This window comes from Medicago sativa, chromosome 6 (genome assembly GCF_051527215.1).
Source record: "Medicago sativa cultivar Bolivia chromosome 6, Bolivia_mono, whole genome shotgun sequence".
NCBI lineage: Eukaryota > Viridiplantae > Streptophyta > Magnoliopsida > Fabales > Fabaceae > Medicago > Medicago sativa.
Genome location: NC_140754.1, coordinates 95,831,187 through 95,847,837, shown reverse-complemented (window position 1 = coordinate 95,847,837; position 16,651 = coordinate 95,831,187). Strand labels below are relative to the sequence as shown.

The window sequence follows — 16,651 nt, the reverse complement described above, 5'->3', positions numbered from 1 at the left end:
TTTTCAAAAATATGCATCGAGCCGAATCCAACAACATCTTACATGATATTATTTATCTTTGTGAATTAGTAGAAAAATATGGTCAAAGTATGTCAAGTCAATAATATATATTGTCAACTAGGTCATTTATTGAGGGACGGATGGAGTATTATTTATGTGTTTCATTATGTATGACATGTATTAGTTTTCCATCTGACAAGTGTGGCTGTACTTTACTATGCTGACTTTCATATCATTAGACTCAAATACATGGTTAATGTTTGATGATTTAAGGGAACATATATGGTTGTATACCGTCAAAACTTAGCTAATATACTCCACAATTCAGTGATAATGCAGTCACTTTTAAGAATAAGAAAAAAATATATAAATTTTCAAGTTCAGGAGGCATTTTGCACATAATTGCAAAACTTCGGGGGGGTATTTGCAAAACGTCATGTTGACTAACAGAAAAATTTGACGGAGGAGGTAAATTGATTAACGTTGTGCAATTTCAGGGGGGTAATTGAAGTTTTGTTAATTTCAAGGGGGTAATTGACGAAACTTACAACTTTAGGGGGGTAATTGACTATTTACTCCTTTCGTAAGACTGTAAGTTAGCTTATAATGGATAAGTTTGTATGACAAAAAAAATCGTTTTATCATGAGCTTATAGCTTATTTTATTAGCTTATCTGCTATTTTTTAGTCGTTATTTCAATTAGCGTTTGAACTTATAGCTTAGGTGACTCTATAATTATTGAAGATTTGACTTAGGGTGTGTTTGGGAAGAGGGTTTAGGAGGGGAAAGGAGGGGAGGGCTCACTTTTATTTTTTAAATTACGAACAATGTAAAATGTCTTTTTAAGATAAATTAAGTGTTTTTGAAGTATTATATGATCATTTATAATGTTGTAAATTCATTTTTTTAAAAATCATTTTATAATGTCTTTAAATTAAAAAAGGAATGTAAGCCCTCCCCTCCCTTTCCCTCCTAAACCCTCTTCCCAAACACACCCTTAGTGTTAAAACTTTAGTCACAAAGGTGGTAATAGAATATGTCTAAAGTCATTACACATTGGTTAACATTAAGTTACATCCTAAAAGTTAGGGTTAATAATCATTTAAGAACTATATTAATTTATAAATATTCGTAAACGTATAAAAAGCATTAATAACAAACATTAATGGAGTGTTTGTTTCAAGTTTAAAAATGACATTCCTGATAATATAAGGTTGAGAAAAAAATATTCTTAAATACAAAGTTTCCTGGGAATGAAGTAACTTCACATAGTTTCTCTTATTCTCATAAATTTATTCCCATGTGAGAAGATAGATGGGAATGTGCGCATTCCCATGAAATCCTAGAAAGATTTTTTTTAAAAAAAAATTGTAATTTCCAATTTTCCCAGCAATGTCAACTTATTTGCCGGACACTTTCATTAAAAAATACCCAGGAATCAAATTTTAATACTTTTATTCCAGGGTAAGTTATTCCTGCGTATAATTTGTGTATCACCGAAACAAATGCCCCCTAACTGAATAAAACTAAGTAACTCAATTGCATTCAAAAGTACTCAACAAATTACATAGTTCGAGTGATTACAAAGAAGGTCAACTACATGACTTGATCTAGGAAACTAGCTACTCATGATAACTAAAATAAAAATTGCTTATGTAAAGAAATACATGAATAAAAGATCAATGTATGACAACTCATCACTCTAGGACGATTCTGGTTGCTCCTGACCTTCTAAATCTCCTTCGTTGCACGACACACCGCTCATAGTATGCATCGTGCATGTACCAGTACCTGATCCTTCAACCTTTCTTCATCTATTCTCCCACATAGGCACGGCAACAAAACTCATACCCACGGTTACCCGCCCGATCGAAAACCAATTTGACAGGTTTTCCCCGTTTTGATTGGGTTTGGGTATGGGTATGAGTTTTCCCCGATTTCAAAACATGGGTATGGGACAGGTAACGGATATATAGGTACCCACCCCGAACTCATACCCAAACCCGTCTCAAATGTAAAAAATTACTTTATGTTGATATGTCATTTTATTTTGTTTGATAATTGTCATGTTAACAAAAACTATCATTGATATTTAAAGGATCAACTAAATCATTCCATCTAACATATGTTAAAGTGAGCGTATTGTTGGATAATGTATTACAACGCTGCTCTTGGGAATGCAAAAAAACTTCTATTTTTTGTTAAAAAAAATTATTCAATGCGGGGACGGGGATGGGGCGGGGATACCCAAACCCATCGGGGACGGAGATGAGACTCAATTTCTTATCCCCGTTGGGTGTGGGTAGGGTAACGGGTAAGTATATGAGAATCAGGTATGGGGACAGGGAAGGTAAAACCCGTCCCCACCCCGCCCCATTGTCATGCCTACTCTCACTTCTCCTCACTAAAACGTTGGTGGTGACTGGACCCCAAGAAATCATTTGATACTAATCTTATAAAAAGTATAACACGACCACAAAGATGTCTACTTTTGGTGATTCGACATGGTTCAAGGTCTTGTACGCATAATTGCTCTTCCATGCCCATCCATTGGTTTATTTACAAAACTCAACTAAGACATAATGAAAACTTACTAAACAGACTCTGAAATGACTCCTAATTAATGCTAAAAACACTATATGATGAGATCTTCAAACCTCTTTTGAGTTGTTTGTATCAGGCTGTAGGGGTGTTCGTGATGCGGTTTAGATCAGTTTTGAGATAAAATATCACCCGATCCAAAATAAAAGTCACATGCAGTTCGGTTCGGTTTGAACTATTCTAAAAAAATCCAAGCCGATCCAAATATATGCGGTTTAATTTGGATCAGTTTTTGGATATTCAAAATACAAAATATTTTATTTAATTTTTACTTTTTTTAAGAATATAATTTTTTTTTATTGAACTTAATGTTACAGACACACGGTAAAATAATAAGTTAGATGCAAAATATATTAAAAAAAATTAAAATTACGCTATGAAAGTTATCAATTATTATTGAAACATATGAAGTAATAATAATATAGATTAAATTAGTGAAATATACAAGATCAATACATAATACTAATATAGGAATAAAACCCATTTGGGTTGTTCTGATGGTATTGGCTTGGGACCTGAGAGTGTGCTCCTCCTTGAGGTCTCAGGTTCGATTCTCTCTAGTGTCAATTTAAGTCAATTTAAGTGGGCTAATTTAGCTTCTTCAAAAAAAAACTAATAGAGGAATAAATAAGTATTAATATTTACTTTTTGCGGTTTGGTTTGATTTTGTTTGGTTTAAAAAAAGTTATCTGAAATTTGATCCAATCTTAGCGGTTTTTACAAAACAACTTCCAAACGCATCCATAAGTATCCGTTTTTTTGGATCGATTTACGATTTTATTTTGGATCGGTTTGGATTTAAACACCCCTACCTGGTTGTCAAGATCTTCGTCAGTGGCAGAGAATTGCACTGGTTGGCTCTGAATTGGTCGAGTGGAATTCATTGTGGGTTCTTCCCGAGTAATGATAATAGGTGATGTAGAATTTTTAGAACTTCCCAACTTGGTAATAGGTTCAATTATCTCAGTAGATGAATTCAATGATGTATTTTCCTCAACAATCTTTTGTCCACATTCCACATTGATGTTCATCCAATCATTCACAAAAGCAATGCAATCTTTCCATTGATCTACAATTATATGTGGATTTATTGCACTTTTGTTTAGATTTCTAATGTGAGAGACTTTGTGCCTCAGCTCCTCAACAAAGTTGTCAAAAGATGGAAAATGGTGATGTGTAGATGAAAGTGTTAGACCATCATGAAGTTTTTCATCAGAGACACTAGGTGATGTTGGAGACGTATGTTGCTTAGCTTCAAAAATATCATATACAAAATCATATAGATTATCAATAGAGGTATTTCCTTCAAGAGTTGAAATATGAGGTAGAGTAGTGTTTAGTACCTCTGCAATTTTGAACAACATTTCTTCCTTTTTCATTGGACTGGTATGGATGGGAGAACGTAAAGGAAATGCATTTGGAAGCTGAATTCCAGATGCATTTGTATTATGAATGTTGGAAGCTCTGACAACAGGAGGAGGCGTAGATGGAGACGCTGACGAAAGGGAAGGTTTGGAAGTAGAGAGTGTATACGGCGACGAAGGGGAGGGTTTGGAAGGAGAGTTAGAGTAAGGAGGCTGTTTAAGCATGTGCATAACGTAAGCATTAAGACTCTTTTCAATTTTACATTTGGAAATATTATCAAGAAGTGTAAAAGCTAGTTGTTCATCGATCGCAGCGAGACGTCGTCTCGCTAAATGATCAAGTGGTCGTTGCGTTTGTTCCTTGCATATTTTATCTATCAAATTCTCTATTGATGCTGAAAATATCACTGGTTGCTCTGCCATAACGAATCTTAAAAATGCTAATCGAAACCGAGTGAATTTGAGTAGATAATGAATGAGAGTGTTGATTTAAAAAGAAGGAAAAAGTGCATATAAATAAAGGAATGAGAAAGAAAGTGAAGTGAGTGGTCTTCTCGGTTGAGTGAAAGGAAAGGGCAGGACGTAAACCTCACTTCGGTTCACTAGTAGGACAATGGTCTTTTGGGAGTGGTGTAAGAATGTTACACAGTAAGATTTTCGTTTTGATTGAACCGGAAAAATTAAATAACTCCACAAATAAATTTTGTTCTCGTTTTGATTGAACCGTAAACATTTAAAAAACTCCATAAATAAATTTTGTATGAGAGTGCTAGTTGAAACTTCAAACCGACCTTTTGCAAGGATGAAACTATGCAAGACTTTTTTTGCACAAATATAATAATAAATAAATCTTGGGACTTATAATAATAAATAAATTTGCATAAATTGTAAAATTTGATCAATTTACTCTTTTGTCCATAAATATAAACTCTTATACAAATTATTAGATACATTTATCATTCTGTCCTAAACATACCTCTATTAATACTACTAATTTGTCTTAAAATATGAAGAAAAAAAAACAAATTTAATACATATACAAATAAAAGACAATTTAGTAACATTTACACACAAAATATTAAGCTCCGAGAAGTTGTTGTAAAGTAAGTTTCAACGTCTTTTGTTATAAGCTCCTTCATTTCATTTTTCTTCATTCAAAAAAAGTATAATTTTTTTTTTCTTCAGTTAAGAGTTTAATTTAAATTGTGCTTGGCCTACCTTCTCTTTAAAATTTCAAAGAAGTAAAAAAAAAAATTAGGCCAAATGGTATGAACGAAACTTAGATACACCTAAAAAAATGTATCTAAATTTCGTCCATTTAACATTTAGTTCATTTATAAAAAAAAAAGTACTTTTAATAAACATCCATCAATCCTCTTTAATAATAAAATTTCAAAAGAGCTTAAAATGATAAACTATTTTGAATAACTTATTCCTTTTTTTTCTTCTGAGGTATGACTTTTTAAATGTGATTTTTTTAGGGAATGAATTTTTTTGGGTGTGCGTGTTAGGGAATGAATTTTACTATGTTAAATATCTATCCAGGGATATACAAGTTACTGTATATCAAAATCACTCTTTTTTTTAAAGATCAAAATTACTTTTTAACTTATAACAATCATTTATACTATTTTTACTATTTTTAAAAAAAAATAAGTTTTAAATAAGACAAAGGAGTTCAAAATAATTTATACTATTTTTAAATAAGTTTTTATAAAAATCATTTTTAAAAATATATAAGAAAATATCATTTTTTTTAACATATAACAATCGGGAATTAATCTCCAAAAAATGTCTCTTTCTTTTTTAAAAAAATCCAAAAAAAATATCTCTAATCATTGAATCCAAAATGATTTTTTTACTAATCAACGACAAACGGACCATTACGATTGGACTTCAAATAATAACTCAATAATACTTGGATGAAATGATAAAGACTCATGTTTAAAAATACTTGGATAAAATGTAACAATGTGAGAATTCTTAAAAATTTACGAATCTACTCCATTTGAAAATTAATATTTAGTTGCGTATATAAGATATTCAATTAAAAAAAGTGATTAGCCTCAAAAGTTAGGCTTCAACTAGTTAACTATGAGAGTAAGAATCATCAACACAATAGAGCTATCGTCCATCCGTCTATCGAGCTCATCAGAGTTATTGTTATCGTTTATTTTCGATTGCATTCAAAAGTAGTCAACAAATAAAACTAAATAACTTAACTGCATTCAAAAGTAGTCAACAAATAACATGGTTCAACTATTTACAAAGAAGGTCATCTACATGACCTAACAAAGGAAACTAGCTACCCATGATCACTAAACATAAACAATTGCATATGAAAAGAAATGCATGTAAAAAGGATCTTTGTATCATGAATCCTCGCTTTCGGGATATTTTCGATTGCTCATAGCCTTCGTAATCATGATTTCGATGTGTTAAAATTGTCCTACAGTGTTTTTTCAACAAGAGGGCTTTTCTTTTACAGGTGAGAGTTTCAATATTTCTAGAATAGTTTATGCGCGACGCACACAACCTTCTGTGCGACACATATATCCTTGTGTGCATCGTGCATGAGACAGTGACTGAACACCTTCAAATCCTTTGTGTGACATGCATCTCATTGCACATCCATCGCTAGCTGAACACTTTTGAATTCTCCTTAGCTGCATGACACACAACTCATAGTACCCATCACACATGTACTAGTAGATGATCCTTAAGCTTTTCTTCATCTCTTGTCTCATTTCTCCTCACTGAAACACCAACGGTGACTATACCCCAACAAATTACTTGATAAATCCTGTAAAAAGTAGAACACGGCCACAAAGTTGTCTGGTTTGAGTAATTTGACATGGTTCAAGGCCTTGTACGCATGATTGCTCTTCCATGATCATCAATTGATTTATTTAGACAACTCAACTAAAACATAATGAAAACATACTAAAATGATTTTGAAATGACTTCTAATTAATGTTAAAAATAACATACGACAGACTAAAAATATAATTAAAACTTACTAAAGCTTAACAAAATTTAGAGAGCAAAAGGTCAAGGGTGTGCTGGATTTGAGCTTGAGATTGCTTTATTTGTACCAGACTGTCAAGATCTTCTTTGGTGGCAAAGAATTGCACTAGTTTGCTTTGAATTGGTGGAGTGAAATTCATTGTGGGTTCTTCCATAGTAATGATAGTAGGTAACTTGATATGAGGAGTTGATGTAGAAATTTTAGGAATTCCCAAAAGAAATTTTTGTGGGTTTTCCATATTTTTCTCAGCAATCTTTTGTCCACATTTCACATTGGTGTTCATCCAATCATTCACAAATACAATGCAATTTTTCCATTGGTCTGCAATTATATATGGATTTATTGCACTTTTGTTCAGATTTCTGATGTTGGTGACATTGTGCCTTAGCTCCTCAACAAAGTTGTCAAAAGATGGAAAATGGAGATGTGGAGATGAAAGTGTTAGACAATCATGTAGATTCCCATCAGAGACAATAGGTGATGTTGGAGATAGAAGTTGCTCATCTTCTAAAAGATGTACAGGAGTAGTTGCAATGAGAGAAATGGATTCAAAGGGTTCATGTTTATTAGAATGGGAGTTGAATATAGGAGATGGAGGAGTTTTTTTGAGGATTTTGGGATACCATTTCAGGATTATCAACAAGGTGATTTGCTTCAAGAGTTGAAATATGGGGTAGAGTAGTACTTAGCACTTGTGGAAAATCTGCAATTTTGAACAACCTTTCTTTATTTGTCAATGGACTAGGAATGATGGGAGAATGTAGAGGATATACATTTGGAAGTTGGATTCGAGATGTATTTGTATTATGAATGTTAGAAGCTCTAGCAATAGGAGGAGGCGTAGATGGAGACGCTGACAAAAGGGAGGGTTTGGAAGGAGAGAGTGTAGACGGCGACGGAGGGGAGGGTTTGGAAGGAGAGTTAGAGTAAGGAGGCTGTTTAAGCATGTGCATAACGTAAGCATTAAGACTCTTTTCAATTTTACATTTGGAAATATTATCAAGAAGTGTAAAAGCTAGTTGTTCATCGATCGCAGCGAGACGTCGTCTCGCTAAATGATCAAGTGGTCGTTGCGTTTGTTCCTTGCATATTTTATCTATCAAATTCTCTATTGATGCTGAAAATATCACTGGTTGCTCTGCCATAACGAATCTTAAAAATGCTAATCGAAACCGAGTGAATTTGAGTAGATAATGAATGAGAGTGTTGATTTAAAAAGAAGGAAAAAGTGTATATAAATAAAGGAATGAGAAAGAAAGTGAAGTGAGTGGTCTTCTCGGTTGAGTGAAAGGAAAGGGCAGGACGTAAACCTCACTTCGGTTCACTAGTAGGACAATGGTCTTTTGGGAGTGGTGTAAGAATGTTACACAGTAAGATTTTCGTTTTGATCGAACCGGAAAAATTAAATAACTCCACAAATAAATTTTGTTCTCGTTTTGATTGAACCGTAAACATTTAAAAAACTCCATAAATAAATTTTGTATGAGAGTGCTAGTTGAAACTTCAAACCGACCTTTTGCAAGGATGAAACTATGCAAGACTTTTTTTACACATATATAATAATAAATAAATCTTGGGACTTATAATAATAAATAAATTTGCATAAATTGTAAAATTTGATCAATTTACTCTTTTGTCCATAAATATAATCTCTTATACAAATTATTAGATACATTTATCATTTTATCCTAAATATACCTCTATTAATACTACTAATTTGTCTTAAAATATGAAGAAAAAAAATAAATTTAATGCATATACAAATAAAAGACAATTTAGTAACATTTACACACAAAATATACACGTTAAGTACACTAACACATAAACATTTGCTTAGTGGAAAATCGAAGAGTGAAACATATATATTAAGCTCCGAGAAGTTGTTGTAAAGTAAGTTTCAACGTCTTTTGTTATAAGCTCCTTCATTTCATTTTTCTTTATTCAAAAAAAGTATAATTTTTTTTTCTTCAGTTAAGAGTTTAATTTAAATTGTGCTTGGCCTACCTTCTCTTTAAAATTTCAAAGAAGTAAAAAAAATTAGGCCAAATGGTATGGACGAAACTTAGATACACCTAAAAAAATGTATCTAAATTTCGTCCATTTAACATTTAGTTCATTTAATAAACATCCATCAATCCTCTTTAATAATAAAATTTCAAAAGAGCTTAAAATGATAAACTATTTTGAATAACTTATTCCTTTTTTTTCTTCTGAGGTATGACTTTTTAAATGTGATTTTTTTAGGGAATGAATTTTTTTGGGTGTGTGTTAGGGAATGAATTTTACTATGTTAAATATCTATCCAGGGATATACAAGTTACTGTATATCAAAATCACTGTTTTTTTTAAAGATCAAAATTACTTTTTTAACTTATAACAAAGGAATTCAAAATAATTTATATTATTTTTAAATAAGTTTTTATAAAAATCATTTTAAAAAATATATAGGAAAATATCATTTTTTTTAACATATAACAATCGGGAATTAATCTCCAAAAAATGTCTCTTTCTTTTTAAAAAAAATCCAAAAAAATATCTCTAATCATTGAATCCAAAATGATTTTTTTACTAATCAACGACAAACGGACCATTAAGATTTTGATTTTTTCAAAAAAAAAAAAAGATTGGACTTCAAATAATAACTCAATAATACTTGGATGAAATGATAAAGATTCATGTTTAAAAATACTTGGATAAAATGTAACAATGTGAGAATTCTTAAAAATTTACGAATCTACTCCATTTGAAAATTAATATTTAGTTGCATATATAAGATATTCAATTAAAAAAAGTGATTAGCCTCAAAAGTTAGGCTTCAACTAGTTAACCATGAGAGTAAGAATAGACATGGCAACACAACCCGCACCCGCCCCGATTGTTACGGGGAAAAGCCGAATTTACTGGGTCCGGGTGCGGGTGCGGGGAAAACCCGTAGTTTTGATGCGGGTCCGGGTCCGGGGCCGGGGGATATACACACCGGCCCCGCACCCACCCCCGCCCCACACCCGTATATGCGAATTTACTTTAGGTGTAAATTCACAAGTTAGGATTAGTCTTGTTCCGAGTTAAGAGTCTGTGTCAGTGCTGGTTCAAAGTATTAGATTTCTTTACCATCCATATTATTTGACAAAGATGCATGTTAATTGCTAGAGAACACCATTTTTAGTTGGTATGTCCTTCCTTGGTGGCTTCTGGCGTATTCTCCATAAGTCAATTTTGCAGTTTCGTTTATTTTTGCCTTGCTGTTCATTGAGTATTCTGCATAATTTTTAGTTTACTTGTTACTATGTTTGTCTCTTTGCAATGTTTTAATTTTTCTTGTTCTTTTAACTTTGTTTTCTTTGCTGTGGTTTGTGAGACTATGTTAAGGCACCTTTGTTATTATTATTGAATTACCTATGAGTACATGTTAACAATATTTTGCTTCTTTCACTTCTATTCGATGGCCTTTATTCTCTTATGCACTTTATGAAAACTTCAATACTTAGACTTTTATATGTTTGCAATTTACAAGTCAAGACACCCAACATATGCTCATAATTTGTATAAAAATCTTGACATGGTGCTAAATTACATTCCAGAACTTAGGCTTATTGTTCTCTCAAAAAAAAAAAGGCTTACTGTATTATTATTTTTTTAATACACTTTTCGCTGGTGGGGGTGGGTGCGGGGCTGGGGAAACCCGTCCCCGTTGGGGGCAGGTCTGGGGGTGAACTTTTTATCCCCACCGGGTTTGGGGGCGGGGGCGGAGATGGGTACTATCAAACGGGGCCGGGTGTGTTAAAACCCGCCCCCGCCCCGCCCCGTTGCCATGTCTAAGTAAGAATCATCAACACAATAGAGCTATCGTCCATCCGTCTATCGAGCTCATCAGAGTCATTGTTATCGTTTATTTTCGATTGCATTCAAAAGTAGTCAACAAATAACATGGTTCAATTGCATATGAAAAGTAGTCAACAAATAAAACTAAATAACTTAACTGCATTCAAAAGTAGTCAACAAATAACATGGTTCAACTATTTACAAAGAAGGTCATCTACATGACCTAACAAAGGAAACTAGCTACCCATGATCACTAAACATAAACAATTGCAGATGAAAAGAAATGCATGTATAAAGGATCATTGTATCATGAATCCTCGCTTTCGGGATATTTTCGATTGCTCATAGCCTTCGTAATCATGATTACGATGTGTTAAGATTGTCCTAGAGTGTTTTTTCAAAAGAGGGCTTTTCTTTTACAGGTGAGAGTTTCAATATTTCTAGAATAGTTTATGCGCGACGCACACAACCTTGTGTGCGACACATATATCCTTGTGTGCATCGTGCATGAGACAGTGACTGAACACCTTCAAATCCTTTTCAAGTTGTGTGACACGCATCTCATTGCACATCCATCGGTAGCTGAACACTTTTGAATTCTCCTTAGCTGCATGACACACAACTCATAGTACCCATCACACATGTACTAGTAGATGATCCTTAAGCTTTTCTTCATCTCTTGTCCCATTTCTCCTCACTGAAACACCAACGGTGACTATACCCCAACAAATTACTTGATAAATCTTGTAAAAAGTAGAACACGACCACAAAGTTGTCTGGTTTGAGTAATTTGACATGGTTCAAGGCCTTGTACGCATGATTGCTCTTCCATGATCATCAATTGATTTATTTAGACAACTCAACTAAAACATAATGAAAACTTACTAAAATGATTTTGAAATGACTTCTAATTAATGTTAAAAATAACATACGACGAACTAAAAATATAATTAAAACTTACTAAAGCTTAACAAAATTTAGAGAGCAAAAGGTCAAGGGTGTGCTGGATTTGAGCTTGAGATTGCTTTATTTGTGCCAGGTTGTCGAGATCTTCTTTGGTGGCAGAGAATTGCACTAGTTTGCTTTGAATTGGTGGAGTGAAATTCATTGTGGGTTCTTCCATAGTAATGATAGTAGGTAAGTTGATATGAGGAATTGATGTAGACATTTTAGGAATTCCCAAAAGAAATTTTTGTGGGTTTTCCATATTTTTCTCAGCAATCTTTTGTCCACATTTCACATTGCTGTTCATCCAATCATTCACAAATACAATGCAATTTTTCCATTGGTCTGCAATTATATATGGATTTATTGCACTTTTGTTCAGATTTCTGATGTTGGTGACTTTGTGCCTTAGCTCCTCAACAAAGTTGTCAAAAGATGGAAAATGGAGATGTGTAGATGAAAGTGTTAGACAATCATGTAGATTCCCATCAGAGACAATAGGTGATGTTGGAGATAGAAGTTGCTCATCTTCTAAAAGATGTACAGGAGTAGTTGCAATGAGTGAAATGGATTCAAAGGGTTCATGTTTATTAGAATGGGAGTTGATTATAGGAGATGGAGGAGTTTTTTGAGGATTTTGGGATACCATTTCAGGATTATCAACAAGGTGATTTGCTTCAAGAGTTGAAATATGGGGTGTAGTAGTATTTAGCACCTGTTCTGAAAAATCTGCAATTTTGAACAACCTTTCTTTCTTTGTCGATGGACTAGTAATGATGGGAGAACGTAGAGGATATACATTTGGAAGTTGGATTCGAGATGTGTTTGTATTATGAATGCTTGAAGCTCTAGCAACTGGAGGAGGCGTAGACGGAGGTGCTGACAAAGAGTAGGGTTGGGAAGGAGAGAGTGTAGACGGCGACGGAGGGGAGGGTTTGGAAGGAGAGTGAGAGTAAGGAGGTTGTTTAAGCATGTACATAACGTAAGCATTAAGACTTTTTGTAATTTTACATTTGGAAATATTAGTAAGAAGTGTAAAAGCTTGTTGTTCTTCGATCGCAGCAAGACCTTGTCTCGCTAAATGATGAAGTGGTTGTTGCGATTGTTCCTTGCATATTTGATTTATCAGGTTCTCTATTGATGCAGAAAAAATCACCGGTTGCTCCGCCATAACAAATCTCGCTAAATGGTAATTGAGATTGAGAACTTATGAAGAGAATGAATGTGAGTGTTTTATTTAAGAAGATGTATAAATAAAGGATTGAGAAAGGAAGTGAAGTGAGTGGTTTTCACGGTTGAGGGAAAGGAAACGACAGGACACAAACATCCCTTTGGTTCATTATGAGGACAACAATGGTCTTTTCGGAGTGTTGTAAGAATGCAACATAGTTTGATTCTAGTTTTGATTGAACAGTAAAAATTAAAAAAAGACAACAAATAATTTTCCATGAGTGAGAGTGCTAATTCAAACTTCAAAACCGTCCTTTTGCATGGATGAAACTATGAAAGACATTTTTTACATAGCATGATTCTAGTTTGGATTGAACCGTAAATATTAAAAAAAGTCAACAAATAAATTTTGTTTGAGAGTTCTAGTTGAAACTTCAAATCGTCCTTTTGCATGGATGAACCCATCAAAGACATTTTTTTACACATAACAATAATAATAATTCCTTCAAAAATAATAATAATAATAATAAATAAATCTTGGTCTCTCAAAAACAATTTGCTTGAATCATTTGTTAGCAAAACCCTAATAAAAAATATTATATCAGTCTCAAATATAAACAAATAATAGTTAAGCAAATTGATGTATATCTGATGAAAAATTTGAAATGGATCTGTGTATTTTGTTTGATTTTTTTTGAGCTTATATTCGAGACCAACGAGAGTAAATCAATATAAATCGTAAAATTCGATCAATCAAGTCTATAAAATTTGCAATATAAAAAAAATATAGAATCCAAAAATTTTCCCCTATATAGAATCCAAAAAATATAGAATCCATTTGCAATATTAAAAGACAACATACCAAATTTTTTCCCCTATAAATTACGTTTACCTCAACAGAAAAAAAAAAAAGTGACGTGTTTTGTTGGTTCAACATATAGAATCCAAATAAATAGTTAACATCCATATTTATTTCGAGTTATACAATCTGAATTGTGTAAAAAACCATGAAACCATATTTTAACGATACTAAGATTCATTATATCGATTATTCAAAAAAAAAAATTATATCGATGTATTTCGAATTCTATAAATCGAACATCTAAAATATGTGTTTTGACTAATAGAAGACAACAACACACATCATAACATAATCGAATGATGTAAAGAGGCTACATAAGACTTTTATATTGACATTATTCGACGTGTTATTTAAGTTTTAGATTATAAAATTTGAACAATGACAAAATTGGAAAAAATAAAGGACGTGCAAAAAACTTGGATAATGCTATAAGAAATAAAAAAAAAAAAAGATTTATAAGGGTGCTTGATATGGTAAAGAGTAAGCACAAGACAATAACACATAACTGAATCACTAGACAAAACATCACAATAATTTTTTTATTTTTTGGTATTGAAATGAACGTTTATTTTGTCATATACGATTTTTTATACAAAAAATAAGTTATTTTGGTACAGACAACTTGAACTTTGAACAAAAAGTTGTGTTGTAATTTAGTAAAAGATAATTATTTTTTGTCATCTTCCTCGACCACTAATTTGTCATGTCATGTCTTCGAAACAAATTTATTTTTTAGTAGATCAAAACCAATTTTTAAATTCTAAAAACATTATTATTTTTTCACTATTATTTTTTTCATCTTACCTATTTCTCATGCACCTTATTTTTATTTATTTTTATTTTTTTTATGAAAACTAGTTACAAACCCGTGCTTCGCACGGGTTAAATAACCTATTTTGTAAAAAATTGTTCTAAAGGAAAAATGAGCAAATTAAGGGAGATAGCTGAATTTTTCTTAGAGATTGTTGTTAATTATAAATGTGAGTATGTTGCACAAACATTAGAAATGTGCACCTTTCTAAAATATTTATCAAAGCATCAAAAGAGCATATATTTTGTTTATGAGACCAGGAAAACATCATAATAATTAAGATGAAACTAATTGGAATCAATGAAGTAACCAATAATGTGCAAATTACGATTACATATTAGCCAAAATTATAAAAGCGAGTGCTATTGTCATAGAGTTACCAAAAAGGATTAACACCAATATTCACATCACACAAAATGAACCAAAGAAATAGCATCCCCAAGTCAAGATAGTTTTGGATTAAAGTTAAGGCGATTTGTCAAAGTGGCGGATGTTGAACAACGAAGATCTATTTAGGAACAACTTGAATGTGCATGTTTTTAGGTGGTTGTTCAAGATCAAAGATTAGTTTACCACCTACCTCTAACACACGTTCTCGGCAAAAGTTGAACCATTGGCCACCCAAGTACTTTTCATGACTTGCTCTCTCCGCTGTAATCAAGCGACACTTATACCTCTTTTGAGTTTGGTCATCAATGGGTGTCATCGTTTTCCGCTTTCCCTTTAGAACCGTCCTTGATATCTCATTGTGGAAATGCCTATTAGGAAATGAATTGTAATATTAATTAGATATCATGTATAAAATGATGGTAGTATAACTTATTTTAAGGTGAACATAATATACTATGACTTGCAAGTTGTCTTTCTTAGTCATCCATTCAACGAAATTAAGTGTCGCTCATCTACAACTTCCATCTTTGGAATCGCCTTTGCAAAGCTAGATTTTTTTTTTTTTTTTTGAGTATATTCCGAACTCTTCTTGAAATTTTCTTAGGGATATGCTGAATAGAGATTAATATTTGTGAGACTGTGATGATTGATAAAAGAAAAAGAAAGGGTAAATGGTATAGGAATAAATTTATTAAAGAATTAAAAATGTATTTAAACTTATTTTTGTTACAATTTAGGTCTAAAAAAAATATTTCAACCTCATTGAGTCTCTTTCTAATTTTTTAACCGTTTCACTAACCAATTATAAAAGTTGAGATTTGATTAGATGTCATACAATAAGCAACCTATTTTGAACCAAAATAAGGTGTATTTACTCATTATAAAAACCTGATAACAATTTGTATGAAGGTTTCTTGCAATTCATAAAAGGATTTAATAACCTATATTAAAACAAAGAAATTGATAACATGCTGAAAGTAAGAACATAAATAAATGATGAGAAAAATATAAGTAATTAGGGAAAAGAATCATTTGGGTGCATATTCAATTTTGAGGTAAAGAAAATAGTTGCAATAATTAGCCTAGTCGCAATGAATTGAATGTGATTAAATTATAATAAGTAAAGATCTTAGAAAATAATTGATATAATTTAGACTCACATTAGAGAACAAATTCCAAATTAGGTACCCTGAATTTAGACACACAAATAAAACATATTAGGAATTCTATACATGAATGACCTTTAGTTTATTTACCTTATTCGCTGAATCATCCGAATTTCCTTCAGCAAGAACTTCCAGTTCGGAAATCATCTGGACCTCGATATCCTTCGTACTGGTTGAATATCGTGTTTTTGAAATACTATGTTATACACGAAAAATGAGCAAATCAAGGGAAATAGCTGCATATTTCACACTTTAGCAAATGAAGGGAAAGAGCAGAATAGAAGTATTGCATACAAATGATCGTTTAGGGAAAATGCAAACTTCATAAATGAGAAAAGCAAGCAAACTGCACAGTTCCTAGCTATATATTATAAATGAATAATCGCTTGAACTTTAAGTTTCCGATATTGCGAAAGACATGTCTTGAAAACCCTTTTATTCCTAGCACCTTTTTAAAAGATTTACCAAAGTATTATAAAGCTTTGCTGTACA

The 16,651-nt window shown here is 32.2% G+C and overlaps 2 protein-coding genes and 1 long non-coding RNA gene across 5 annotated transcripts; all 3 read right to left on the bottom strand.

Moving 5' to 3' along the window:
• Positions 1-2,970: 2,970 nt before the first annotated feature.
• LOC146918529 (uncharacterized) lies at positions 2,971-4,469 on the bottom strand. Its single transcript, XM_085720167.1, has one exon. It carries the CDS (start codon positions 4,386-4,388, stop codon positions 3,309-3,311), a length of 1,080 nt encoding a protein of 359 aa, XP_085576293.1. The 5' UTR covers positions 4,389-4,469; the 3' UTR covers positions 2,971-3,308.
• Positions 4,470-6,169: 1,700 nt separating this feature from the next.
• Positions 6,170-8,201, bottom strand: LOC146918528 (uncharacterized). Of its 2 annotated transcripts, none has more exons than XR_015016248.1 (2): positions 6,986-8,201; positions 6,170-6,887 (listed from the first exon to the last, which is right to left on the bottom strand). It is a non-coding gene; the product is annotated as an uncharacterized LOC146918528 (long non-coding RNA). The 2 variants fall into 2 exon arrangements; XR_015016249.1 differs by having other exon boundaries at positions 6,170-6,908; positions 6,986-8,176.
• A 2,753-nt stretch (positions 8,202-10,954) lies between these two features.
• LOC146918527 (uncharacterized) lies at positions 10,955-13,073 on the bottom strand. Of its 2 annotated transcripts, none has more exons than XM_085720161.1 (2): positions 11,777-13,073; positions 10,955-11,678 (listed from the first exon to the last, which is right to left on the bottom strand). In XM_085720161.1, exon 1 carries the CDS (start codon positions 12,929-12,931, stop codon positions 11,783-11,785), a length of 1,149 nt encoding a protein of 382 aa, XP_085576287.1. In that variant the 5' UTR covers positions 12,932-13,073; the 3' UTR covers positions 10,955-11,678; positions 11,777-11,782. The 2 variants fall into 2 exon arrangements, with proteins under 2 accessions (XP_085576287.1, XP_085576288.1); XM_085720162.1 differs by having other exon boundaries at positions 10,955-11,640.
• Between the last annotated feature and the right edge of the window lie 3,578 nt (positions 13,074-16,651).

Excerpts from the sequence above, each read along its gene's own strand:
- LOC146918529 (XM_085720167.1), bottom strand. The coding sequence starts at position 4,388 with ATGGCAGAGCAACCAGTGATATTTTCAGCATCAATAGAGAATTTGATA.
- LOC146918527 (XM_085720161.1), bottom strand. The coding sequence starts at position 12,931 with ATGGCGGAGCAACCGGTGATTTTTTCTGCATCAATAGAGAACCTGATA.